Source organism: Microcaecilia unicolor, chromosome 11 (genome assembly GCF_901765095.1).
Source record: "Microcaecilia unicolor chromosome 11, aMicUni1.1, whole genome shotgun sequence".
NCBI classification, from domain to species: Eukaryota; Metazoa; Chordata; class Amphibia; order Gymnophiona; family Siphonopidae; genus Microcaecilia; species Microcaecilia unicolor.
In genome coordinates this window covers 77,605,058-77,632,447 of record NC_044041.1, presented here as the reverse complement: position 1 = coordinate 77,632,447, position 27,390 = coordinate 77,605,058, and the positions used below count along the sequence as shown (strand labels likewise).

At 42.5% G+C, this 27,390-nt stretch overlaps 2 protein-coding genes across 2 annotated transcripts in view; one reads left to right on the top strand and one right to left on the bottom strand.

Annotated features, from left to right (window-relative positions):
• Positions 1–5,608, bottom strand: part of MOB3A (MOB kinase activator 3A) — a 60,223-nt gene extending 54,615 nt beyond the window's left edge. The window contains exon 1 of the mRNA XM_030218178.1: positions 5,399–5,608. The gene's annotated coding sequence lies outside the window, so the exon portion shown is untranslated. The remainder of the gene's footprint in view (positions 1–5,398) is intronic.
• A 1,407-nt stretch (positions 5,609–7,015) lies between these two features.
• IZUMO4 (IZUMO family member 4) overlaps positions 7,016–27,390 on the top strand; it is a 41,009-nt gene continuing 20,634 nt past the window's right edge. Inside the window, exons 1-4 of the mRNA XM_030218686.1 lie at positions 7,016–7,408; positions 16,393–16,473; positions 18,222–18,293; positions 18,691–18,717. Of these exons, the coding sequence (XP_030074546.1) occupies positions 7,183–7,408; positions 16,393–16,473; positions 18,222–18,293; positions 18,691–18,717 (406 nt within the window). The 5' untranslated portion in view covers positions 7,016–7,182. The remainder of the gene's footprint in view (positions 7,409–16,392; positions 16,474–18,221; positions 18,294–18,690; positions 18,718–27,390) is intronic.

Genomic DNA, 27,390 nt, shown 5'->3' with positions numbered 1-27,390 from the left:
CCACTGAGATGGACTTGGGGAAAATTCACTGCTTATTTCTAGGATAACTGTCAAAAATCAATGGCAGTGTTCCACCTCTATCGTAAATAATACACAACTCGCAACTGGTGGAAACTAACACTAAGTGCTGACGATTAATAAAGGGGTCGTCTCATACAGTCAATCAGGCAGTTTTTACCACCCAAACTAGTGAGCCTGCATTACATGACTATTTATAATCATTGACTGCCCCCAACCTCCCGTAGTACACAATTAACCAAAAAAAAAGACAGTGTTCAGTGCTATATCTTCAATAAAAAAAATTTTTTTTATCTTTTGTGCTACGGTTAATATCTTTTTTTCCTTTTTTATGCTTAATTTTCTATACTCAATTCATCTCTACAGGCGATTTATGTCCACCACTTATATTTAAATCCAATTGCAGGAACATTTCCTATCTTCAATTTGTATACCGCTACAGCTTTCACAGTATCCGGCACATTTCTTTCAGTTCTTTGCCATATATCAACTGCCTGTAGCCGTATACACATAGAACAAAAGTTGAAAACTGCATCTGTGTCACTTATCTGAGTTAGGTCCCAGGTATACTCATGATCCCGACAGAGAGAATGATACAGAGGAAAGATGAATAGTGGACAGAACAAATGTCAAAAGGATGGGAGACCCTGAAGAGTTAAACAGAAAAAGGTTTTAAAAAAAAAAATAATAATAAAAAAAAAAAAAGACACTGGAACCAAAGCAATACTCAAAGGTAGAAAAAAAGTGTTTGAATTTATTAATTGTAATATGCCGGTTTTGGGAAATGTTTCTCTCTCATATAAGTACATAAGTACATAAGTACATAAGTAGTGCCATACTGGGAAAGACCAAAGGTCCATCTAGCCCAGCATCCTGTCACCGACAGTGGCCAATCCAGGTCAAGGGCACCTGGCACGCTCCCCAAACGTAAAAACATTCCAGACAAGTTATACCTAAAAATGAGAAATTTTTCCAGTCCATTTAATAGCGGTCTATGGACTTGTCCTTTAGGAATCTATCTAACCCCTTTTTAAACTCCGTCAAGCTAACCGCCCGTACCACGTTCTCCGGCAATGAATTCCAGAGTCTAATTACACGTTGGGTGAAGAAAAATTTTCTCCGATTCGTTTTAAATTTACCACACTGTAGCTTCAACTCATGCCCTCTAGTCCTAGTATCTTGCATTTCAGTTTCTATTACTACAGCAAAGGGACAGAGAGAATCAAAAACACAATGAATGAAGCACAGCAAGAAAAGTACCATGGCTCCCAAGAATTGAAGAGGAGAAAAAGCTTTATTAAAAGGACCCAACACGGGCTGTGTTTCAGCACTATGACTTATCAGGGGTCTATATAACTTTCCAGTGGGCAATGGCAATCAGGGTGCTCCACAAACATCCCACAGCTGTGCCCAATGTTAGAATTAATGCTTCTATTATAGCAGGTTTTCTACATAGGTCTGGAATATGTTTGCTATTTGCAGGGTTGTTTACTAGAGCTCTGAAAGGGTTCCTCCCCCATTACCTTGAGAGAAAGGGAAAGGAAAGCGGTTGGAATTTGACTATACTATTACTACGAAGTAGTTTATATATTATAGTAACATAGTAGATAACGGCAGAGAAAGACATGCACGGTCCATCCAGTCTGCCCAACAAGATAAACTCTTATGTGCTACCTTTTGTGTATACCTGACCTTGATTAGTATCTGCCATTTTCACAGCACAGACCGTAGAAGTCTGCCCAGCACTAGCTCTGCTTCCCAACCACCAGCCCCGCCCCCCACCACTGGCTCTGCCACCCAATCTCCGCTAAACTTCTGAGGATCCATTCCTTCCAAACAGGATTCCTTTATGTTTATCCCACGCATTTTTGAATTCTGTTACCGTTTTCATCTCCACCACCTCCCGCAGGAGGGCATTCCAAGCATCCACCACTCTCTCCATGAAAAAGTACTTCCTGACATTTTTCGTGAGTCTGCCCCCCTTCAATCTCATTTCATGTCCTCTAGTTCTACCGTCTTCCCATCTCCGGAAAAGGTTCGTTTGCGGATCAATACCTTTCAAATATTTGAACGTCTGTATCATATTATATTCAGGTACAGTACTTAATTTGTAGCTGGGGTAATGGAGAGTTAAGTGACTTGCCCTGAGTCACATGGGGCTACATTGAGAATTGAACCCCCGTTCCCCTGGTTCTCCGGCCACTGCGCTAATCATTAGCTTATCTTATTTTTTTCCAGCCGAGGCCCATTCAGTCACTGGTGTACTCATTTTATTAGTCTTGGGACCCTTGTTCACCATTAAGTTACATAAGGTACTGTGGTTGCCCTACTCTGACATCCATTCCCCCCACTTACCAAAATCACCAGATGTGAAATTTAGTTTTAACATAGTTGTGTTAGTCCACTTATATAAGGTGGAAATATGCCATCAAACAGGTTTTAAGAGTAATGCATTTGATATGCCACACTTTTACAACCAAAGCTGCTATTCAGGTATTCTCTGACCATAGATGGCTCACAATCTTAAGTTTTTGTACTGTGGAAGAGCACCAATAGAACTATTAACTAGAAAATGACACGCGTACCCGCAGTAACTGTGGGGATGGGGCGGGGACAGATCCCTCGGGGACAAACTTTGTCCCCATGTCATTTTCTACTTTGAAGCCTGTTAATGAGTGAAGCAAACAACGATATTTTGATTTTTTGGAAAAACAAGCAAACATGCTGGCCACAACTAGCAAAATTTGCATGTGGGATCCTGTACATCCTGCTACCAGCACATCTCCTAAGAAGACATCTTTTAATGCACGAAGGACTGTGGAAGACAGGAGAGCTATACCGAATCCTAAGATTGCTGATGACTTCTTACTCATCCATAGATTAAAAAATCATAACAGTGCTTCATAGGGCATATTTCTCTCCTCTAGGGCATACAGAACGGATTGTATTTTGTACCCCTGGCCAGTTTAACAGGGTGGATTAGGATTCCCTGGGGTAGTACAAATCAGCTATTGTTGGGGTTGGAAGGGTAGAGAGTGGTGGTGAGGAGGGTTATTATAGTTGCTTTCTGTTATTGTTTTCTATTTGTAATTTATACACAATAGTTGCACAGTATATTGTTCCTTTTTATACTTTAATACAAAGATTTAAATATAAAATCATAATTGTTCAAGGCTTCTGCAGATTAGGATAGAGCCCATGGTGATGGGGTGGGGACAAACTTTGTCCCCATGTCATTCTCTACTATTAACATTGATTCTAATCATTTATTTGCCCCGGGAACATGACAATACCTTGACAGGCACAAGACACAAAGTTTAAAGTGATTCTCTGAGACACAGGCACAAGGAAAAGCATCACCATCACTCAGCCAACAAAAAAGTATTAAATAAAAACAAAATGGGGGCAGCAACATGTGGAAATGAATGCAGGTGTAATCGACCATATCCAGGGGGACACCTGTGGCAAAGCCTTTACTGTTCAAACGAAAAAAATCCTCTCACCTCAGTGCCTAACCCAGTTTTTCACTAATTTTTGAGGCCACTTTGGACCCAAATGACCTGAAAACTGGAAGGTGGCCAAAAGGGATCCCGGATGATATAGGTTACAGACTGGTATGCCTGACACCAGTGCCATGCAAAACAGTTGAAACTATTATAAAGAACAAAATTACGGAACACGAAGACAAATATGGTTTAATGGGCCAGAGTCAGCATTGGTTCAGCCAAGGGAAGTCTTCCCTCACCAATCTGCTTCATTTCTTTGATGTGGATAAAGGTGAGCCAGTTGATGTAGTGCATCTAAATATTCAGAAAGTTTTTTTGACAAAGTTCCTCATGAGAGACTCCTGAGAAAATTAAAAAAGTAATGGGAAACGAGGTAATGTCTTTCTGTGGATTAGGAATTGGTTATTGAACAGAAGGTAGAGTTAAATGGTCATTTTTCTGAACAGAGGAGGGTGAACGGTGGAGTGCTGCGCCGCAATGAGACCGGTGCTTTTTAACATATTTATAAATGATCTGGAAATCAGAATGACGAGTGAGATTCGTTTTGTGTCATCTGCAAATGTAATCAAACTTATCACAACACAAGCTGATTAAGAAAAACTCCAGAAGACCTTAGGAGACTGGAAACTGGGCATCCAGATGGCAGATAAGATTTAATGTGAACATTTTGCAAAGTGATGCACATTGGGAAGAATAATCCAAATCATAGTTACCTGATGCTGGGGTCCCCTTAGGAGTTAGCACTCAAGAAAAAGCTCTATTATAGACGATATGCTGAAATCTGCTGTTTTGGCTGCTGCCGCACACTGGACAGAAAGCAGGATGCTAGGAATTAAGAAACTGATGGTACATAAGACCAAGAATATTAGAATACCTCTGTATCGCTCCATTATGTGACCTCACCTTGAGTATTGCATTCAATTCTGGTCACAGTATCTCAAAAAAAGACATAGCGTAATTAGAAAAGGTTCAAAGAAGAACAACCAAAATGATAAAGGGGATGGAAGTCCTCCCATATAAGGAAAGGCTAAAGAAGTTAGGCCTCTTCAACTTGGAAAAGAGACAGGTGAGTGGGGATATTACCAAGGTCTACAAATCCTGAGTGGAGTAGAATGAGTAAAAGTACAAAGACCAGGAAACACAATGAAATTACAAGGAAATATTTTTAAACAAATAGGAGGAAATATGTTTTCGCTCAAATAATAGTTAGGCTCTGGAACACACAGCTGGATGATGTGGTAACAATGGATAGCATATCTGGGTTAAAAAAAAAAAAGTTTTAACAAGTTCCTGAAATGGACATGGTGGAAGACACTACTTACCCTGGGATTGGTAGAATGGAATGTTGCTATTAATTGGGTTTCTAGGTACTTGTGACCTGGATTGGCCACTATTTAAAGCAGGATAATGGACTAGCTGGACCACTGGTCTGACCCAGTATCGCTATTCTTATGTAGGAAAGTCACCCAATATTTTACTATACGAGACCACTACAATGCTAACCAGCACGCCAGTGCCATCCATCCTCACCAGCCCACCTTCAAACTTTTCATCGGAAGTATCCTCAAGAAAGTGGGTATTTCCAACTACATTTTTTTTTTTTAACTGCGAAACGCCTTGTCTTTCAAGCATGAGCTTCTTCCTCTCATCCACTTCCCCTTTTGTCTCGAGTTTGGCTAGAGAAATGATGAGGACCACGAGACTGACCCCCGGGCCTTGCGTTGAAGAACACTGGCCTAACGCTTTAGGAGGCGGGAGACCACCTAGGGAACTTTCTAAGCCTCCCCTCACGAGAAACTAACATACGCTCTTGGAGACAAGAGAGAAATATGCAGAAATAACGAAAAACAGGCTAAAGTAACCCCAATTCTTACCGACAAACGCCCAAAGACGCCACCGCTACAGCTGACACCCGCCTTGCAAAATCCTCTCGCGCACCCTCTTCCTTCCGTTCTCTCTCTCTCTCTCTCTGGGGGCCGGCTCGTGCTGCTGTAAAGTAAGCCCTTGCTCTTCCTTCCGGTACTTGGGAGCAAAAGCAAACCTCCTCCTTCCTTGTTCGAACTCTCCTACCTGATGATAGCGTAAGCGCGTGTACCTCTTTCTCCAAGACTTCCGTTGTACGCAAGCAAAAAAAAAAAAAAAAGAGCTTAAAGTTTCCGAAGCAGGGAATTCTGTCTGACCGCCTCCAGTATTTACAGTAAACCACCCTCCCCTTCCCAAAGAAGCCTCGCACGTGCTTTCTGTGCCGGGACTCGGGAGGGCACAAGACGGGGTTTTCCTATTATGTTGTTTATGGGAATTAATTAGCAGCCAAGGAGTAACCTCCTCGATTACAGGCACTGTTTTAAGTAGAGGAGTGTGGTAGCCGTGTTAGTCCACTCTTAAGGTTATCAATAGAAATCAAACAAAATAAAACATGGAAAAGAAAATAAGATGATACCTTTTTTATTGGACATAACTTAATACATTTCTTGATTAGCTTTCGAAGGTTGCCCTTCTTCCTCAGATCGGAAATAAGCAAATGTGCTAGCTGACAGTGTATATAAGTGAAAACATTCAAGCATTACTATGACAGTCTGACAGGGTGGGAAGGAAGTATGCATGGGGACATCAAAGCATATCATTGATATTCTAACAGGGTGGGTGTGGATAGGTGAGGGGAGGGTGATCAACAGAGACATACAGCTTTATGGTTTATAATGGGCTAGGAACCCCAGATCCTTGTTAAGTCCTTTCTGTTGGGTGTTAAAATATTCAATCATTCTGACTTCAAAGGTCTTACGTTCTTGTATGGTTTTAAAGTTACCTTTGAGGATTCTCACTGTGAAGTCACTGGTACAGTGTCCTGGTCCTGTAAAATGTTGACCAACAGGCGTGGGAACCCTGCTGGCACCAGTATTGTTCATATGATGTCTATGTAAATTGAATCTTGTCTTAAGCATCTGGCCTGTTTCTCCAATATAGCATCCTTCGTTACATTTTTTACACTGAATGATATATACCACATTGGAAGATGAGCACTGTTTTGAATCTGTGGCTGTCGGGACGGTGTAAAAGACAGATCTGGGAGAATAATCAGTAATCTACAGCGTTAAATACCATAAACCGAGAAAACAACAAATAGAGGATAAATGTAAAATGTTCATATGTAAACGACTGCAAAAAAATGAAGTTTTAAAAGTTTTTTGATCGAATCCGGGAAGATCCTGAGGATCCCGCTGTATCCGATTTTTACCTTTTGCCGTGGCTGTCGCCAGAACTGATATTTGGTAGGTTGAGGGCGCTAAGGAATACACTTGCGAGCACCAGGCAAGGCACCCAGTTCCAAGCCCTCAGCCCTGCTAGTTATGCTTACTTTAATTTTATGTACTGTCTTTTTTTAAATTGGTTTGGTTTAATGTATTATATACACTCAAATAGGATAAAGAGAATAATAAACATATCAAAAAAAGTGCACTGGATAGAAGAAATGTACACCACAAAGAATCCAGTAAAGCTTAGAGCAGCAGCTCAAACTTCACTTTTTTTTCGCCATTCTCCCGCTTATCCTTCCACCTTCCAACCCTTAACAGAGCAGAACCTTTCCGCGTTCCAGCATTGTGACGGCCGAGACCGGGCGCTCTATGACATCACTCTGGCTTCCGATGATCGTCGGCTGATGGGGACCACACGGCTATCGTTACCGCTACTATTGCTACTGGCCGCTCTGGCCCATGGCTGTCTGCACTGTGATTCGGCCTTCCAGCAGAAGTTCACCTTCTACCGGCAGAACATGAGCTGGAAGTCATGGTGGGTCGGAGACCGGACGGCCGCCCTGCACATTCTTCAGAAATGGAAGCCGCGGACCTTAGAGGGGTTGCAACTGAACATCGCACAAGAGATTCGTGAGTGCAGCAGCCCTACCCTCCTTCCTCTGTATCTTAGTTCTTACCTGTAGTTACTGCTGTGCTGTTCATCAGCAGCACTACACCTCCCAGAATGCAACTGAGTATAGTAGCGGCATCAAAAACCTGCACTGAATCAGACTGTCCCCAGCAAACCGGATAGACATTAGTTTGTCTATACTTCCTAGTAGCCTCATGGTTTTAGCAAAAACATTGACCACATCCCTGATTTGAGAAACAGAAAACATTTTTAATGCTTTAAGAGTTAATTCCAGAGTTGTCAAATACGTCTTGTCCCGTGGCCGGGCCTGATCCCAGTAGGCCATAGGGTAAGCCACTCTCTTTATCATTTCCCTCTCAGTCCAAAGAAACTCTCCACTCCAAAACTTGTATTAAATGCACAAATTTTACTGGGCAGATATCTGAACTTCATCTTATTCACTTAACAGTTAACATTATTGCTAGAGGTACTTATAACAGTGTTGCAAAATAACTCTCCTCTCGTGTGTCTGGGCAAAAAACTCTTTATTTGGGAGTCAATCCCCTTCTTATATACTCTATGAATATTCATGGATATTACATGTATTATCATTACTATTGGTTACATTTTGCTTACACAACCATGATCATGCATTGCTTACAAGAACAACTCTACATGAACAGCTCGTGAACCTGCTCAGGAATGTACAAACATCACCTGCTATTCTGCTACTTTCTCAGGAAAGAACAAAAACATCACATGCTAGATTCTCAGGAATATACAAAACATCATCTGCTGCCTGTATCCAAATACATTCTATCTACATCTCCACCTTTTTTTTTTTTTTTTTTTTAATGAAATCTCCGTGGTGTGCCAGCTGGAGATGGAGGTGGAGATGTTTGTAATAGCTTATAAACATATTGAGCAGAGTGACGTGTTGGAGCGAATGGACGAGGAAAACATAAAGAAAAAAGGTTAGGAATGCATTGTATACAACAGCAAAAAATAGTGAAAACAAAAATACCAATGACTAAATACTGGATAATAGGGCGGAGCCAGGTCCAAGGGATCCATTGCCACAATTGATCCCATACATCAGAGAGTAGGTTATTATGAATAGTAATATGAGTAGTTAAATTCCGTAGGAAAGCTAATTGTTTGTCAATGGCCTTTGAATTGTCAGATAAATTAAAACAGCACATGTCCTGAAACTCTTCGCAACCATGATGGTTAAGTAATAAAAGATAATCAATGGCTGCTCGATTTTGTAAAACTCCATGACGTAATTGCTGTTGCTCAGCATTAAGTAAACTAATAGCAGTGGAGGTTGCATTGATTGATTTAATTGCCCAACAGGCTAATTCACGAATATTTTTTGCATTTGCCGCTGCCAATGCAGGGACACCTATTAATGAAAATGCAAGTGCCAGATATTCAGTTTGACTCAGAAATTTAACATTATCATTGCAATTGGCAGCAAGGGTCATACGCTTGGATCGCATATGTGAGGAGTTAGAAAATAAAATATGTTTACTGGGAAGTACCATAGTGAGTCGACTTAGACAGCATGTAGTACCATCAGATATATTAGCTGGAATATAATTAAAGGTATACATTCCACATGACCAAAACCAGCCAGGGGGTAAATGAGTAAATTTATAAATATATGAAACATTTTCGTAGGAGCTACAATTTAACAAAGTTGGTCCAAAATTAACACAATTTGATCGGGTACAATTAACCATACGAGCACATGTCATATTGATACTAGCTATTTGATTGGTTCTCACATGCATTGCCAAAGTAGGCGGCAACAGGGTTTGGTTCCACAATTATGGTATTCATAAGAAGCATTTCGATAGGATGAATTAACAGGAAGCTGTGAATAAAACCAAGTATCATTTTGCATATCTTTAGGATCATGACATACTGGAATCAGGCAAGTTGCCAAAACTTCTCCAACTGCCTTTTGATGAGAAAGACAGAAATCAGTTTGGTTCAGTGAAATTGCAAACGCTTCCCAAATATTTTTTGTGGGAAGTAATTGTGACTGTCCACAAGGTATGTACAAACAACAACACAGTAGAAGCAATGTAATGGAATTAGCATTAAGCGCTGCAATAATAGCCACTACGAAGTTATCATCAGTCTTTTCAATATGAGCTTTTTCTAAAGTCTCTGTAGCTTGTTGACTCAAGGCTTTAATTTGTCCCCAAGTAACAGGAGCATTAGGTTGACGAGTCACTGACCGTTTGCGTGTTTGCATCTGCGGTCCTTGAAGGGTGAGTGTGAAATTGGGAATTGGGTTGTGAAGACCTTGATGCCACGACATGAGGTTTCACCCACTTTGCTGGAATCCACACCGGGCCAGAATCTGTTTGAACAGCAGCGTAACCACGACCCCAGGTAAGGAGAGGCACAGGGGAACTCCACTGATCAGAAGGTAGTTGTCGGTATATGACCAAAGGACGAGATAAAGGTGGGGCAGGAGTACGAAAATGTTGTTCAAATCTGGAAGAAAAAGTTTTTGTAGCAGGATTATTGATGAGATTGAGATGATTCAGTGTGTAAAGGATTTGTGCTAAGCATTCATCAATGCTTACTCTATGACGGAGAATACCGTCTTTTTTTGTAGTCAGATTACTTAAAGCAGTTTTCAGTGTGCGATTAGCACGTTCAACAATAGCTTGACCAGTGGAGTTATAGGGGATACCAAAAAGGTGCTCAATATGCCAGAGGGTCAGGAACTCCTGTAAGGAGGTGGAAGTATAAGCAGGGGCATTGTCTGTCTTGAGAGTTTTAGGAACACCCATGACCGCAAAAGCTTGGAGAAGATGAGAGCGGACATGAGATGTAGTTTCCCCTTTTTGTGCAGTGACCCACAAAATCCAGAATGAGTATCAACAACCACATGAAGCTTAGACCATTGACCAAAGGGGGAAAGTGAGTAACGTCCATTTGCCAGAGGCTATTAACTTCCAGACCACGAGGATTAACTCCAGGAAAAAAGGTAGTAGGAGCTGAAAAGGAACATTGTGGACAATTTTTGATAATAGCTCTAGCTTCTTCTAAAGAAATTTGAAACTGGCGAGCTAGGCTAGGTGCATTTTGATGATGAAGTTCATGACTGCAGTGTGCTGTGGAGAAAAAATGAAGATGGCGATCCGCTCGAGCATTCCCTTCAGACAGACCACCAGGAAAAGGTTGATGACTGCGGATATGACCTATAAAGAGAGAAGAAAGGCGATTCTCCAAGTAACCTTGGAGGGTTAACAGTAAAGCATAAAAAGAGGCATCCATTTTGAATGATACATAACTGTCGGGCATGCGACGGACAAGATTAGCACAATATTGACTGTCAACAATAAGATTCAGTGGTTGATCTGAAAATAAAGAAAGAGCCAGGATGATGGCAGCAAGCTCTGAACGTTGAGCAGAGGTTTGTGGAGAGGTAAATTTGACGTGCCATTTGTTCAGATTGTACCAAGTAACCACCCCACGAGTGGGACTACCATCTGTAAAGACGGTGAGAGCAGTAGGGAGTGGACGTAAAGAAATGGGATCATGAAGAGTGATTGGCAAAATGGATGTGCCCTGTATGCGAGGGTCTTTAGGATAGTGGCAATCTATAATACCAACATAAGTGGCTAAAATAAATTGCAAGTCGTCGGAGAACTGAATCATTTTTTCCCACTGCCACAAAGAATGAGGAATGATGAGTTTAAGAATGTCGAAACCAGTCATGAATGTTGCTCGCTCTCGAGCTTTAGTAATCAGCAAGGCTAGTTGCTGGGGCCATTGTGTAATAGTAGAATGGAGAGTATTCTGTAAATAGACCCATTCTATCAATTTCGGAGGAGTTGTATCTTGATATAAGACACCAAACGGTTGTCGGTGGGTGGGGTCTTTGAGAACGCAAAAACAAAAAAGGGCAAATGCATCTCGTCTATCTGTCCATTTTGTTTGTAAGATTTGATCCAATTGTGACAGAATTGTTTGTTGCGATGCAGTGAGTGTAATTAATTCAGCAGGTGTTTTATGACCTTTTAATGCGAGAAACAGGGGTTGTAAAAATTCTGTAGGAAGTTTCAAGTAGGGACGTAACCAATTGAGATTTCCTAAAATCTCTTGTAATTGATGTAATGTCGTGGGAGACTGTAAATTGAGATGAGGAGCGACAGGTTGGGCTGCAGCTTTAGTCATACGGAAACCTAGATATAAATAGGGTTCCTTTTCTTGAACCTTCTCTGAGGCAATTGTTAATCCTGAGGAGGCCAAGATAGAAATTAAAGTAGATTTCCAAGAAGGGGGAAGAGTTATCCCTGCAATTAGTATATCATCCATATAATGATATACCAAAAGTTGAGGGAAATAGGCACGAAATGGTTGCAAGGCTTGATGAACATAGTATTGACAAATAGTGGGTGAATTTAACATTCCCTGGGGCAAAACTTTCCAACAATACCTAGTAGTAGGGTGTGCATTATTGTAAACAGGTACAGTAAAAGCAAAGTATTTATAATCTTTTTCCTGGAGAGGAATTGAAAAAAAACAATCCTTCAGATCTATAATAGCTAATTGATAATCATAAGGAATCAAATTAGGATTTGGAATACCACATTGTAACGGGCCCATTGGTTCTAAAATCGCATTAATAGCTCGTAGGTCATGTAAAAATCTCCATTTTCCGGATTTTTTCTTGATCACAAATACCGGAGTATTATATGGAGAATTGGTAGGCTCAATGTGATTTAATTGTAATTGTTCTTCCACCAATTGATGTAAAATCAACAGTTTTTCTCTGGTAATCGGCCACTGCTCTACCCAAACAGGTTTGTCAGTTTTCCATTCCAAAGGAAGAGAAAAAGACATATTTATGAACTGTTAATCAGGTAGGATCAATGATGCATCTAATTGTTCCAAAAGGTCACGACCCCATAAATTAAAGGGTACTTGTAAAATACAGGGCTTAATATGTCCTAGAACCTTGGTATCGTTAGGATATGTAATAGATAACCATTGAGAACTTTGGGAGGCTGACTGAGTTCCCCCTATTCCTGTCACATGTGAAGTATCTTCAATGGGCCATTCCACAGGCCATTGTTTATAAGCTATGACAGAAACATCCGCCCCGGTATCTAATATACCAACAAAGGGCTTTTGTTGCAATAAAAATTGAGCAGTGGGTCGTGCATTAGAAACCGGTTTTAAAACTGCACTTACCTGTCGCGTAGATCCAAAGCCCCCTGTACGAGAGACAGTAGAAGGAATAGGTGCTGTAAAATATGGTAAAATAATTAATTGTGCCCACGAGTCCCCGGGAGAAATTGTTAAAGGTGATGAGGACCATACTTGAATTTTAACAATGCCTGTGTAATCAGCATCAATAACTCCAGGGATAACATGAATACCTGCCTTCGATGCAGAGGAGCGAGGTAATACTAAACCTACAGTAGCCGCTGGAATGGGTCCTTTAAAGGTAGTATTATATACCAAAACTTCATGAGGTAAGATGGCAGTTTTACATTCCGCTGCAATAAGGTCAATTCCTGCACTACCTTGTGTAGCAGTAGTACTATGAGCAAAAGACCCTTGCACTCCCTTTGGACCGAGGTTAGGAGTTAACCCGGAGCAAAGTTTTTGGGGGTGGCGGTGTGGAATTAATTGGATTAGAGCGACATTGATTGGCCCAATGATATCCTTTTTGACATCGAGGACATTTTCGAGAAGGTCGAGAAGGTCCTTTTGCAAAGTTGGCACCCCCTCCTGGGGCTCTACACTGAGCTCGAAAATGTCCTGGTTTCTTACAATTAAAACACGTCCCCTGTGGCTTATTACCTTTTTGTATAGCTCCTGCTAACAAATTCATAGAATAACCATGAGTCCCCACATCTGCACATGCGCTCAATAAATCTGCTAAAGTAATTCCTGGGCGATGAGCTACAGTCTGCAATGCCTTTTTGCAATCTGAATTTGCATTTTCTTGGGCTAATTTAATCAATAACTCTGTTTGCGCATCAAGATTATCAATTTGCCTAGTTACAGCTTCCTGCAATCGATTAACAAATTGAAGGTAAGATTCGGTTGCACCCTGTTTAATTGATGCAAAAGATTTTGTTGGTTTATTCCCTTCTGGTGTTCTTTTAAATGCTCGCAAGATACAAGTGCCTATGGCTTGAAAACAGGTATCGTTTTGTTGAATTTGCATATCAAGGGTTGAAAATGGTCCCGATCCATAAATTTGATCAGGCACCAAATTAGTCCCAGTGATAAGTTGTGCTGCTTGCTTATATTCATTATCCCACACTACATATTGCGCAGGAGTTAACAGCATACGGAAAAGGTCTTTCCAATCTTTTGGAGTCATTAAGTAACCGTTACTAATCCCTTCTATCATGCCTTGAACAAATGAACTTTTTAAACCTGATTCTACGATAGCTCTACGTAATTCTCTCAAAACTTGATAAGGTAGAGCAGTCCATTCTGCATGATGTGTTTCGTTCCCTGCCTCTATTGTTGTAGTTCTAGTAACTGGGTATAAATTAGGATTAGGTTCCGAATTATCCCATAGATCATCGTTCCAAATGAATTCACCATTTTTTTCGTGCTTGCTGTATACCTAATTGAATTAAACTAGGTCGTTCTACGCTCTTTGGTGTTTTGGTAATAATAACGCTATCATTAGCGTTGTTGTTTTGGATATTTTCAATTGGTTTATTAGGGGTAGTAGTAGTAAAGTCAGGAGTTTTGTTTTGCTCTTCCCTTCCCATATCGGTGGCCAGCCGACAAGAAGGAGGAGAAGGTGTAGGTCCAAGAGTCGCGGGAGGTAAAAGAGACCAGGTCTTGCCTGGCAATTTGTTGGATATATTTTCGTTAGTAATGCCTGTCAATCCAGAAGAGAGAATTACTATAGTAGAATATATCTCTCTCCAAGTCAATAATATAGGAGTCGAAACTCTAGGCTCTAAACGAAACTGCTGCCCTATCTTTTCCCATGTTTGAGGATCGAATGATCCCTTCTCTGGATACCAGGGACATTGACAAACTATTTCCTCAATTAAACGCTCTATATCTTTAAGAGTTATTGGATTTCGGGAGGAACCATATCTTTGCGTTATAGTATATAGCTCCTGTGCATGTTGTTTATGTGATGATGTTAAATTTCCCCCCATACTTACAGTGTTCCGTAGAAGGAATGGCGCGCTGACTGTTCCAGTCGTAGTAAGTACGTCACGTTTTCACCGATCACGTCGGGGTCACCAGATGTTGCAAAATAACTCTCCTCTCGTGTGTCTGGGCAAAAAACTCTTTATTTGGGAGTCAATCCCCTTCTTATATACTCTATGAATATTCATGGATATTACATGTATTATCATTACTATTGGTTACATTTTGCTTACACAACCATGATCATGCATTGCTTACAAGAACAACTCTACATGAACAGCTCGTGAACCTGCTCAGGAATGTACAAACATCACCTGCTATTCTGCTACTTTCTCAGGAAAGAACAAAAACATCACATGCTAGATTCTCAGGAATATACAAAACATCATCTGCTGCCTGTATCCAAATACATTCTATCTACATAACAGTCTCTATGTTATTGGTAGATGTCTTAATATCTGAGTTGATATTCTCTTGAAAAATCCTAGGATTTTTACATGTTTACAATTCTGTTAGTCTTCCCAGCAGAACAATCTAAGGCTGTGACTTCCTGCTCCTCCTGCTGGGCTTTTACTCAGCTGCTGGACCTCCTCAGGAGGTCCCTCACCTTCAGGGGTCCACTTCTTCTTCAGCTGCCCACTTTGATTTTGAATAAGCTTCTCCCTGTTCTGCTCCCAGGAAGTTTACCCTTTCTACCCACCGGGAGCTCTCCTTTCAGTTACTGCTCTTTCAGCAGAAACTACCTCATTATTCAGGTTATTGGGCCTGATCAGGAGGATACCCCCTCTCCTCATGGGTCCTGTGGGGGGGGGGGGGGAGAGCAACCAATGACCATGTGATCTGTAATACTACAACTTGTATATCAACTCCACCCCTCATAAGACGTCACTCAACTCCCAGTACCTCCCTTTGAGCTGGTTTCTTCCCCCCCCCCCCCCCCCCCCCCCAGTGAGCCTGGAGAGTTCCCTGAACCAACTTTAGTAATCCCATGGGGAAATCCATACACTTTCTCACTCTCAATTTACCAGGGGATTACACATATATGAAGTGCTTTCATAGGATGCACACTAAATCACAGTTATCATGTGAATATAAATATGAATATAAATATGTCATTATTTTTATTTTTTTTTGTGGGGAAAAGACCTCAGACGTTTATGCCAATCCATCCTCCTTTTTCTGGAGCCATATGGTAACCCTAGTCTATGGTGACCAATCAGACTTTGCCGAAGGGTTAAACTAAGTACTTTGTTTTAGCTCTCCTCAATTGGGGTGTTTAAGTAAATTGTGTTGAAAACTCTCTCCGACATTTTGCATGATTTAATATATATTTTACACAAATGAAGACTATTTTTACATCATTTAAAAACTATCAAAATGAAAGAAATACAAGTCTCAGGATGAGCACTGATAGCTCACCATAGACATCTGAGGTCTTGTCCTCGCAAAAAAATTAAAATTATTATATATTTATATTCACATGATTAGTGTGACTTAGTGTGAATCCTGTGACAGCACTTCGCATGTGTTTTGTTGAGTTTTCAGTCTTGGCACAAAATGGGCAGGTTCCGTTCAAACTGCTTATTTCACCTAAAGGATCTTTCAGGGGAGACTCTCAGAACTTGTTTTTTCAACCAAAAGCAGATACTTTTCTCTACAAATCTGTTCCTGCCCCTAAAATTAATCTCCAGCAGAATTAGAATTTCTCTTGAAAAACCCATCCACACTGTTTGAACACTCATTGACTGTGAACACTGTAAAAACCACTTGAGTTTTATACTGAAAGGCCAGGCTTTGAAAGTAGTTGATTTGTTTATCTCTTCTCTATGTTATCCAGCACAAGATAAGCTGCATTCTGTTGCAATGAAAGTATATGAAAAGCTTGACAGCGTTTACAAGGAGTTTATGTACAAACCAGGTAAACTTACAGCGTTTACAAGGAGTTTATGTACAAACCAGGTAAACTTACATTAGACTCATGGATTGGGATAATAGTGTATATGCCTAGAAGCACCATAGATGTATTTCATAGTTAGGTTCTATGCAAAAACACTGCAACCTACTTTGGGTCCCTTTTACTAAAGCTTAGCACACACTTACAGAATTAGCATGCGCTAAATGGTAAGAAACCCATTTTATACCTGTGGGCTTCTTAGCCGTTAGTGCATGCTAATTCTGTTAGCTCATGCTAAGCTTTAGTAAAATGGCCCCTTTGATAGTTACAGAGTAGATGATTATAGAACAGAGGTGGGCAATCATGGTCCTGGAGGGCCGCAAACCAGTCGGGCTTTCAAGATTTCCACAATGAATATGCATGAGATTGATTTGCATATACTGCTTCCATTGTATGCAAATAAATTTCATGCATGTTTATTGTGGAAATCTTGAAAACTCGACTGGATTGTGGCCTTCCAGAACCGTGTCTAGCATGGTCACCTATAGGACAGCACGTCTTATCTGAGACAGTTTGTGTCATCTTTCTTCTTTGTACTTCCTCCTCCTGGGAAGCATTCCTCCTTGCTTAGTCACATTCAGAATCCCTCCCACATTGAACCAAAATATGCCACAGTAATCCAACTTTAGAATGACTGTTAAAAGATTTCAGAAGTTGTTGAAAGACCATGTTTTTTGCTTTAGCATTTGGAACATCGTTACCTGGCAGTTAGTACTGAAGCAGGCCCAGGTATTTGATTTTTTTTTTTAATTCTGCTTATTTTATTTTTTTTTATTGTCAGATGAATGATGGTTGAATGTGTTACTTTTCTATGTAATTAATGGAGTTCTTTTCTTGATTTTTTTAAAAAATATTTTATATTGTTCACTGCTGAATTCTTTTGTTAAAGTTAGGCAGTATAGCAACTTTGAAATAAAATGTAAACTGTAAACACTCAGCCTCTGAGTTACTGCTCCCCACTCCATCACCATCAAGCTGCTGTACAGTCCTGGTTGATACAAAGAGTGCATAGGCTGCCAGAGCTGGCTGTGTGGTACTGTTACCTGAGTTTATATTACACGATGTACTGTTCACCAGTACCAGGACCAGCCTGTTCATATCCCCACTCTAGTTGTCAGGCTGTATGGAAGGACACATTGATAGTAACAGAATGGGAATTGCCTGAAACCCTGGAAGCCATGTTCTTTAGAACAATGCAACAAATCAAGTGACCTCAGAGAGGCTAAGGCATCATGCAAGTTTAAACAGTTTTGATGCAGGTGTGACACCATTTCTGACATCATGGCCAGCCTGAACCATTTTGCCTCAAGAAATTATTTATTTAGATAATCTATGACATACTGACCCACACAGGATTTCACAGTGGCTGCTGTGTATTTTCAAATTAGTATACAGAGGATAGTAGTGGGACCAAGAGGGCAGGTGCAGCCAAGAAGAGGCAACTAGAAAAAACAACAAAATCAAGAAAAGCTATAGACCAGATCTTTGAACCGTGTGTTTTCAGTGAAACACCCCAAAGGCTGAACCTTGACTAGCTGCAGAACATAGCTGAACATGTTTTAAATGCCAGCATAGGAGCAGATGCCCAAATAGGGAGAGACAGAGCAAAAGCTAAAAAAATGGATCCATAAAGGAATAATGATGCATGTCATAGGAAGATGTTGGGGGGAGGTGGGGTCATGCATCACTGCTGTTCTGTTTTCCCCATGCAGGTATTTTCCCTCAGATTCTGAGCTCAGTTTTAAAGGCCCAGACCCTTATGCTGCGGGATGAGATCGTCCAAAGTGAGTTCTGATAATTTCTCTGGCTGAGTACAGGCCAAAGTGAGTGTTTTAAACATTTTCTGTGGGTCTCCTCAAGTCTTCTGGTCAGATCTTTTGCTGCCTGGGTGCATAACTTGGAAAATGTGCTCTATTAGAATCAGACATTTCTGTCTATGGAACCACCTTTTCTTGAGCCTTCATTTGCTACTACAGTGTTTCTCCTCTACTCAGAGGCAAAAGAGCCATTCTTTCAAATCTCCTTCCTCTACAAACCTCTTCTTGTGCCTGGTTCCTTTCATGCCAGGACGACACCTGACACCAGCAAGAGCTTTGTATCATATGGCCTTGAGGACACCACAAAAAGAGAAGGATATTAAGTTAGTCAACACTACTCACCTGTTTTGTGTTGCTTTGGCAGGCAGACTCGACTGTGAGAAGCAATGTGGTGAGTGAGATTCTTTTGACTAGAAACAGATGCAGGCAGAAGAGAATAGGTAGATGCTATAAATCTACCTTCCTCAGCATCCACCAGATCGGTCCAGGAAGTGCAAGTTGAGACCACTGATCAGTAGACAAAGATATAAAGCAGAGCACACTCCTGTAGTTTTCTAAGGATACTGCGCAGCTCCCACACCTCAGTATTTTTCTATCTCCAGCAGGTGAAAGGTGCTTAGCAGTGCAGCTCCTACACTAAAGATTGAGGTTTGCTGCTGGGCCAGCTGGCAACTGGAACTCATTTGAGCCAGAGGGTGCCTTGGGTAAGTATGGGCTGTTGGCCACAGGGGAGGGGGGAGGGAGGAGTGGTCTGGGTGCCCCCCCCCCCATGTGGATCTTCATTCTCTTCCCCCCCAAAAAAAGCATTGTAAGAGACTTTTACATCACATTACACATTTATATCCTACATACATATACAAAAAAAAGTTCAATGTGGTTTAACAAATATGAGAGCTAGGAATACCTAGGAATTAACAGCCTCTGATTAGGATCACATTAAAAAAATTATTTGATACAAATTTCTGATATAACAATGTTTTCAAAGATTTTCAAAACAACTTCTAATGGGACAGTTGTCTGTGCTCTATTGGTAGATTATTCCACTCTTTGGCTGTCTGATATGAGAACAACAAAATTGGCGTGCTCTTATACTATACCCTCATGATTTGTAAAATGAAGATTTAAATAATGACTGGATGAAAAAAAAACTATTACATTATACATATGTTGAAGGGCTTGTTCCTGAAATAAGAGAAACACCAGCGTGCAAAATTTTAAAATGGCTTCTGTTGAGAGCCAGTGAAGTTCAATAAATAATGGTGCTATTTCATCAAATGTATACACCAAGCACAATAATTGCACTGCTGTGTTCTGAAGTCTGACATTTTTTATTTGTAAGGTCTCTTGGCAGACTACATACAAGATGTTACAATAATTCAACTGTGATGGAACAAGGGACTGAACCACCAATCTAATTTGATGGTATTCTAAACAACTGCGGATGTGCTTCAATTTTCTCAGTATCCAGAAGACTCTCATGATAATTGCTCATACTTACATAAGAACATAAGAATAGCCATCCTGGGTCAGACCAATTGTCCATCTAGCCCAGTATCTTGCTTCCAACATTGGCCAATCCAGGTCACAAGTATCTGGCAGAAACCCAATTAGTAGCAACATTCCATGCTACCAATCCCAGGGCAAGCAGTGACTTCCCCCATGTCCACATATCATCCACATAGACAAAGCACCAGATATTTATAGCAGATAATAATTAACTTAATGAGGCCATCAAGACGTTGATCTGTAACCTTAAAATTTTGTGGCAGTTTATTGGTATAACAGATCTAAATGGTGGCCCTTTTCATGCTCGTTTGATCTGCAAAATGTCTCGAAATAATCTTTCAAGACAGGCAATGTATTGGCTTCCCACTACATAGAGGCATGGGCGTAGTTTGGGGGGGTGAGGAGGGCATTACCCCCCCAAACGCAGGGCTGGTGCAACGCTGCAGGCAGCTCTTCCCACCTCAGCTCCCGGACAGGCTTCCTCTTTGTTCCTTCATCCCCCCCCCCCCTCCCCCGTGCGCGTTTAAACCTTTATTTTCTTCGCAGCAACGGAAGTGAAGCACACAAACCAGCAGGCTTGCCTCCAGCCTTTCCCTTCCCTCAGTGTCCCACCTTCTTGCGATGATTCCTGTTTCTGTGAGGGCAGGACACTGTGTGAGGGAAGGGAAAGGCTGGAGGCGAGCCCGCTGTGTTGTGTGCTTCACAGCCGTCACTGCAAGGAAAGTAGAAGGTTTAAACATGCGCGGGGAGGGGGGGGAGCTGAGGGAGGGCAGGGAGAATTGCTGGACATGGATGGGAGGGGAGAGGGAGAAATCGCTGGACATGGAGAGGAGGGGAGATCGCTGTACAGAGAGGAGGGGATGTCAGGGGGAGAGAAGACATCGCTGGACGTGGAGAGGAGGGGAGGGCACGGGAGAGGAGAATTGCTGGATGTGGAGAGGGGGGAGGGCAGGGGAGAGGAGAATTGCTGGACATGGATGGATGGATGGATGGAGGGGAGGGCAGGGGAGAGAGGAAAATTGCTGGACGTGGATAGATGCATGGAGGGGGCAGGGGAGAGAGCAAATTTGTTGGATATGGGTGGAGGAGAGGGCAGGGGAGAATGGGAGAGTTGCTGGACATGGATGGATGGAGGGCAGGGGAGAGAGGAGAATTGCTGGACCTCGATGGATGGAGGGGGCAGGGGAGAGAGGAGAATTCCTGGACATGGATGGAGGGGGCAGGGGAGAGAGGAAAATTGCTGGATATGGATGGAGGAGAGAGCAGGGGAGAATGGAGAGTTGCTGGGCATGGATGGATGGAGGGCAGGGGAGAGAGGAGAATTGCTGGACCTCGATGGATGGAGGGGGCAGGGGAGAGGAGAAGTGCTGGACATGGATGGATGAATGGGGGAGGGCAGGGGAGAGAGGAGAATTGCTGGACCTCGATGGAGGGGGCGGGGAGAGAGCAAATTTACTGGATATGGGTGGTTGGAGGAGAGGGCAGGGAAGAATGGAGAGTTGCTGGACATGGATGGATGGAGGAGAGGGCAGGGGAGAGAGGAGAATTGCTGGACTTGGATAGCTGAATGGAGGGGGTAGGGGAGAGAGCAAATTTGCTGGATATGGGTGGATGGAGGAGAGGGCAGGAGAGAATGGAGAGTTGCTGGACATGGATGGATGAAGGGGGGGAAGGGAAGTCAGGAAGGAGATGCACATGGATGGAGAGGAGGGAAGAGAGGAGAAATGCTGGACATGGATGGAGTGGAGGGCAGGGAAGAGAGGAGAAATTTTGGACAAGGATGGAGGGAAGGAAAGACAAAGGAAGGAGATGCTCATGGATGGAGTGGAAGGGAGAGAGGAGAAATGCAGGACATGGATGGAGGGGAAGGAAGACAGTGGAAGTAGATGCACATGGATGGAGGGGAGTGAGGAGAAATGCTGGATATGGATGGAGGGTAAACTGCTGAATTTAAGGGCTGGATCGGAACACTTTGAGGGCAGATACTGAAACTGGAGGAAGGATAGGGACAGGGCTACAGATGGTAGACAGGATGCATAAGGACACAGGAGGATGGTGGACATGGTGAGTGAAAAAATATCAAATGGAAAGAAGACACTGCATAAAACAGAAGACACTGGGACCAAAGCGAATAGAAAAACTAAATGATCAGACAACAAAGGTAGAAAAAAGTATTTTATTCGGAATTGATTAATTGGAATATGTCAGCTTTTGGAAATGTGCATCTGTGATATTTTGCATGTAAGTTTCAATTTTTCTGGTATTGCTGCATGCTGAGTCTGACTTCTTGAGGTAACTTTCCAGTTCAGTATTTTGAAATCATATTTTTTTATTTCTAGTTCCTTGTGTCATATCTGTTGTGTCATGTGTGATCAAGGTGCAGTATTCTGCTAGCGTGTAGTATTTGCAGCCCTTTTTGTTTTCTTTCTTTTTCACTAGGTAGTGTACTGGTGTTTTAGAGCCCAGTGTAATTACAGTGCTGCCTTTCCACACATAAGGTTGTAGCTTGTCCTGTCCTTGGAATTAGTGCTGTTATGGTTTGGTAAGGTTATGAGTGTGTTTTTGCACTAGTCTGTGTATATTGTTTTGCAGTGGAGAGATTGTGTGTTGGCCTTACTGAGGTGGCACCAAAACATCAGAAAGGGTTTCAGAGCCTAAATCATGACACACTACCTCTTGAAGGATCTACATATAGAGAGCTTATGCATTTCTAAGGTTTACACTGGCATGGTATGGGAAAGGGGGTGGGGAAATACTACTGGAGAGGAAGAGGGAGTGCTGGGTAAGGAAGAAGGAAGGGAGAAAGAGCAGGCTTTTTGGGGAATAGCCATAATGAATATGTATGAGATCATACGTATTCATTATGGTTATTCCCAAAAAAGCCAGCTTTTTCTTCCTTCCTCCATATTAGCATATTCATTTGTGTGTGTGTGTGCATATATATATATATATATATATATATATATACACACACACACAAATGAATATGCTAATATGCCCCGCCCCATCCTTTGCCCCCCACCAAATGAAACAGTCAAACTACGCCCATGTTTAAAGCACTGCAAGACAGTATGCCTTTGTGGGTTGCCAGTGCCTTTAAGATTTATAACCTGTACAATCCATTTTTTTTTTGGATCATCAGACTTGATGTCTGCCTCAATGCTTTGTTCATGGTGACTGGTCCAACATGCTACTACACAGTTTCTCAAAAGTCTTTTTCTTTATTGACTAATATAGGGAAGATATTAACAGCTGAATATATTGAACATTTTTTTTTAATATGTGGTGGATGTTTAAAATTCTGTCCAAGAATGATTTGCATGGCAAATGTCTGTATGTATTCTGTTTTGTTTTAATGTGTATGTTAATTTGTTTGCTGTCTAGATTTGTAGATAGGCAGGATATAGTCGAGAACGGGTGGCAGAGCCGGTGGTGGGAGGCGGGGCTGGTGGTTGGGAGGTGGGGATAGTGCTGGGCAGACTTATACGGTCTGTGCCAGAGCCGGTGGTGGGAGGCAGGGATAGTGCTGGGCAGACTTATACGGTCTGAGCCGGTGGCGGGAGGCGGGGCTGGTGGTTGGGAGGCGGGGATAGTGCTGGGCAGACTTATACGGTCTGTGCCAGAGTCGGTGGTTGGGAGGTGGGGCTGGTGGTTGGGAGGCGGGGATAGTGCTGGGCAGACTTATACGGTCTGTGCCAGAGCCGGTGGTGGGAGACGGGACTGGTGGTTGGGAGGTGGGGATAGTGCTGGGCAGACTTATACAGTCTGTGCCAGAGCCGGTGGTGGGAGGCAGGGATAGTGCTGGGCAGACTTATACGGTCTGTGCCCTGAAGAGCACAGGTACAAATCAAAGTAGGGTATATATAAAAAGTAGCACATATGAGTTATCTTGTTGGGCAGACTGGATGGACCGTGCAGGTCTTTTTCTGCTGTCATCTACTGTGTTACTATGTTTTATAAAAACAAATAACTAAATAAATGTATAAAATGCAGAAAGCAGAACAAGATTCTAAAAAAATAAAGCAAATCTCTTGCCTTTATGTTTCTGGAGTCCTCCAAATACAAGTTTGAATCTTCCAAAACAATATAGTGGATTGAGTTTAAAACATGACAATAGAAAATGATAAAAGTTTCTAGGGCATTCCTCCACTTCCCAGGAGGACAGTAGAAGAGAATGCATCCATTAAATTGTCAGATATGGTACATGCCACATTTCCAAAGATGTAGGACCTGAATGTTGCTCTCAGTTCAACTTTTTTAAAATGCTGTGGCGAAACAGTGGGTTTCTGAGCCTATGAACTCTTGTAGTAGTAGTTTTGCTGATTGCATGTTTGCTCTTGGTCTGTGGAGCAGGGGCGTAGCTACGGGTGGGCCTGGGTGGGCCCAGGCCCACCCAATCTGAGCTCAGGCCCGCCCAATTTCACTCGCTCATGCACATGCAGCCTGCAGCCCTGCACTGCAGCCAGAAGCTCTTCTCTGGTCCTCCTCCACAGTACCAACCTTTTTTTAAAAAAGTGCTTCCTGATCCAGAAGTCTGTCGTAGCGCGGCACCACATGCTTACTGCCCTTCCTGCAAGTCCGACGTCCAGTTTCACTCTCTCTGCCTTGTTGTCTTGCCTGAACCCCCCCCCCCCCCATGCACAGAAAGGCGCCACAGTGGCGAACAGGAAAGTCTTCCACCTTTCCAAACCAGTATCGCTGCTGTCGTGGGCTGTGGTGGATAGGGCTGGTCCTAGGCCGAGGCGGCCGCATAGGGCCTCGCGCCTAAGGGGGCCCCGTGCGGCGCGCCTCAACTCTGCCTGCTCTCAGCCCTTAGGACGGTTGCTCGGTGCGTTGTCGCCTCTTCTTCCCTGGGCTTCAGTTAGCTCCTTTGCCCTTTCAAAAGACGCGCGGAGTTGTACACTGCCGCCTGCTCTCCCTACCTGTCCCCCCTCCAAAGCCGCCGAACATGTCGAACTCGAAGCTCAGCAAAAGCACGGGCAGCAGGAGGAACACCAAGAATCGGGCCTTTCCTGTAAGTAGTGACCTGAGTGGTAGGGGTGGGCACTGCAGAATGGGTGATGGACCTACTTGTGATCACCGGGTTGTGCTGCTCTTGATGGGGTGGGGAAGGCAGGCGCTTCCAACTGGATCTCCAGGCCCGGTTACTGTTTTATTTGGTGCTTGATGGACCGATGTGGTGTTGTGTAGGGGGTAAGGTAAGAAGGGTCCGGTGTGTGCTGTGTGAGATTATTAAAAATAAATGCGTGTCCATCTGTAAAAAGTCTAAAGCTGTTCCAGTTGGATAAGCCTTAAAAGGTGGAGGACAAAAGATTTTGCTTTCTTTTTTTTTTTTTACTTATTTGACAGCTTTTTAATTTATTTGAAAGCTTCCCATATCTAGATTTAAATATCATGAAATAAAAATTGAACATCACTAAAACAGCTTAAAAATTATTATAGCTGGTAGAAACAGCAGTTATAATCCCTATATTTTGTGCTTATTTTTCTAAGCTGGTGCTATGCAATTCAGTTGGACAAATTTCAGTGAGAATATCCTGTTTCTTGATCTTAACTGTTCATCTGTTTCTGTAATCTGCCTTTGGGAAGCCTGGTGTTATAAAGATGGAATATATTGAATTTAAATGGAAGTAGAATTAAACTCTGCTTTCATTGGGGGCACATGGAATCACATCTGCATCTGATGTCTGTTTTGGTCACTTGGTGGCCCTTTACTAGGTGAAAACATCTCTGCATGAATACAGGGGGAGTCCCATAGCCAGCCCCTCCAAATGACACTGATTTAAAATGTAGAACGAATTAGTACTATAATCATGAAACTATACTTCCTCTTTGTACATCCATATGCTGCACAAGCCAGCATGTTAAGTGAGATTAAATAGTGCTACCAACAATAAAGAACAACAACAAGGACGTAGCAGCTCATAGGTTTGCTTGAATACATTTTTCCTATGTGATTATATTGCAGGATCCTGCCATGTGTGTTGAGAAGTTTGCGTTGTAGTAGACCTATGTGTGGTCAATTTTAAGATATGGGATAATGTAATCATATTTAAAAATATCGATTTTTCCATTAAATATGTACGTGGTTATGTTGATGTGGGGCAGCTGTTGGGCAGACTACTTAGAAATCCATTATCAAGGGCATTATTTTGTAGTATCACAAGAAACACTACTATATACACAGTGCCCACCCATATTAGTTCTGGGCCCACCCAAAATCTCAGGTCTGGCTACGCCACTGCTGTGGAGAGAACAAGAGCCCTTTTACCTTTTTTCTTTTGTTTCTGTGGAAACTGCTTGGTCTGTTCAGTTAGGAAGTCCTTTAGAGCATGGAGTCTGTGCTGGTGAGCCCTTGGGGACATCTGGAGACACGGGCCAGGCAGCCATGAGGTGGGCTGTGCCCAAACAACGGATGCATACCTTGTGTGCGTCTGTTGTGCTCATTTTTTTTGTTACATTTGTACCCCGTGCTTTCCCACTCATGGCAGGCTCAATGCAGCTTACATGGGGCATTTTCTTCTTGCAGCCTGGGCATTTTTTGAAAGCTGGTTTCAAGGTGTTGGATGTCTTTTGTGCAGGGTCTGCCATGTTGTGTTGTAGAGAGAGCAAGAAAATCCGAGCATTTGCAGGGCGGATGAAGTAAACTGAGGCAAGACGCTCAAACAGGGACATATATAGTGCACACTGCACTTGCTCAGAGGGACCTGCTCAAAAGGTTCCTTTGAGCTCTGGGAGAACAGAATCCGTTTCTGGCTCATTGGATGACGTCGCCAGTGTGTGGCTGACTTATCCTGCTGTCCACGGAGAACCCCTGTTACCGGTAACTAACTTCACTTTCTCCGGGTAGTTTTTCTGATGATATATGTTTCTCCTGGTTGGCCAGCAGATGACGATTGTGAAGTAATTTGTTAGTCTCAGGGGTCTTTTACTAAGGCATGATCACGTTTTTAGCACGCGCTAAAAGAGACACCAATACATTCCTATAAGACACCATCACCACTCAGTAGCTCTTGGAAGGTAGGTGCTAAGTGTGAATTCTGTAATGGCAGTTCTGCACAGCGTACAGAACTGCTGCTATAGAATATTAGCATAGTTTGCATTCTTGCCTCTGCCCTCCCATGGCCACACCCTCTTAGGAAATGCACACTATAGAAACAAGGAGTGCTGTTTATAAAATTGGGGTGTAGATCAGTTATGCACATAGGGCTAGATTCTTTATATTACACCTAAAATATCAGCACCAAAACGAAATACGCCTAGGTGTGTTCTATAAAGCACACCTAAATTTAGGCGTACTTTATAGAATAAGCCTAAATTTCCTTGCGGTTTATAGAATACACTGAGCACCTGTCTGCGTGACTAAATTTAGTCACAGGCACTTATGCCCAGTAAAACATACCCCCCCCCCCCCCATGTTTACTAAGCCATGCTAGTGGCTGCTCAGCGGCAATGCTGACACAGCCTATTCAAAGTGAATGGGGTGTCGCGGCATTAGCGCATGGCAGCTGCTAGCACAGGTTAGTAAACAGGGGGGGGGGGGTATAAATGCTGATGC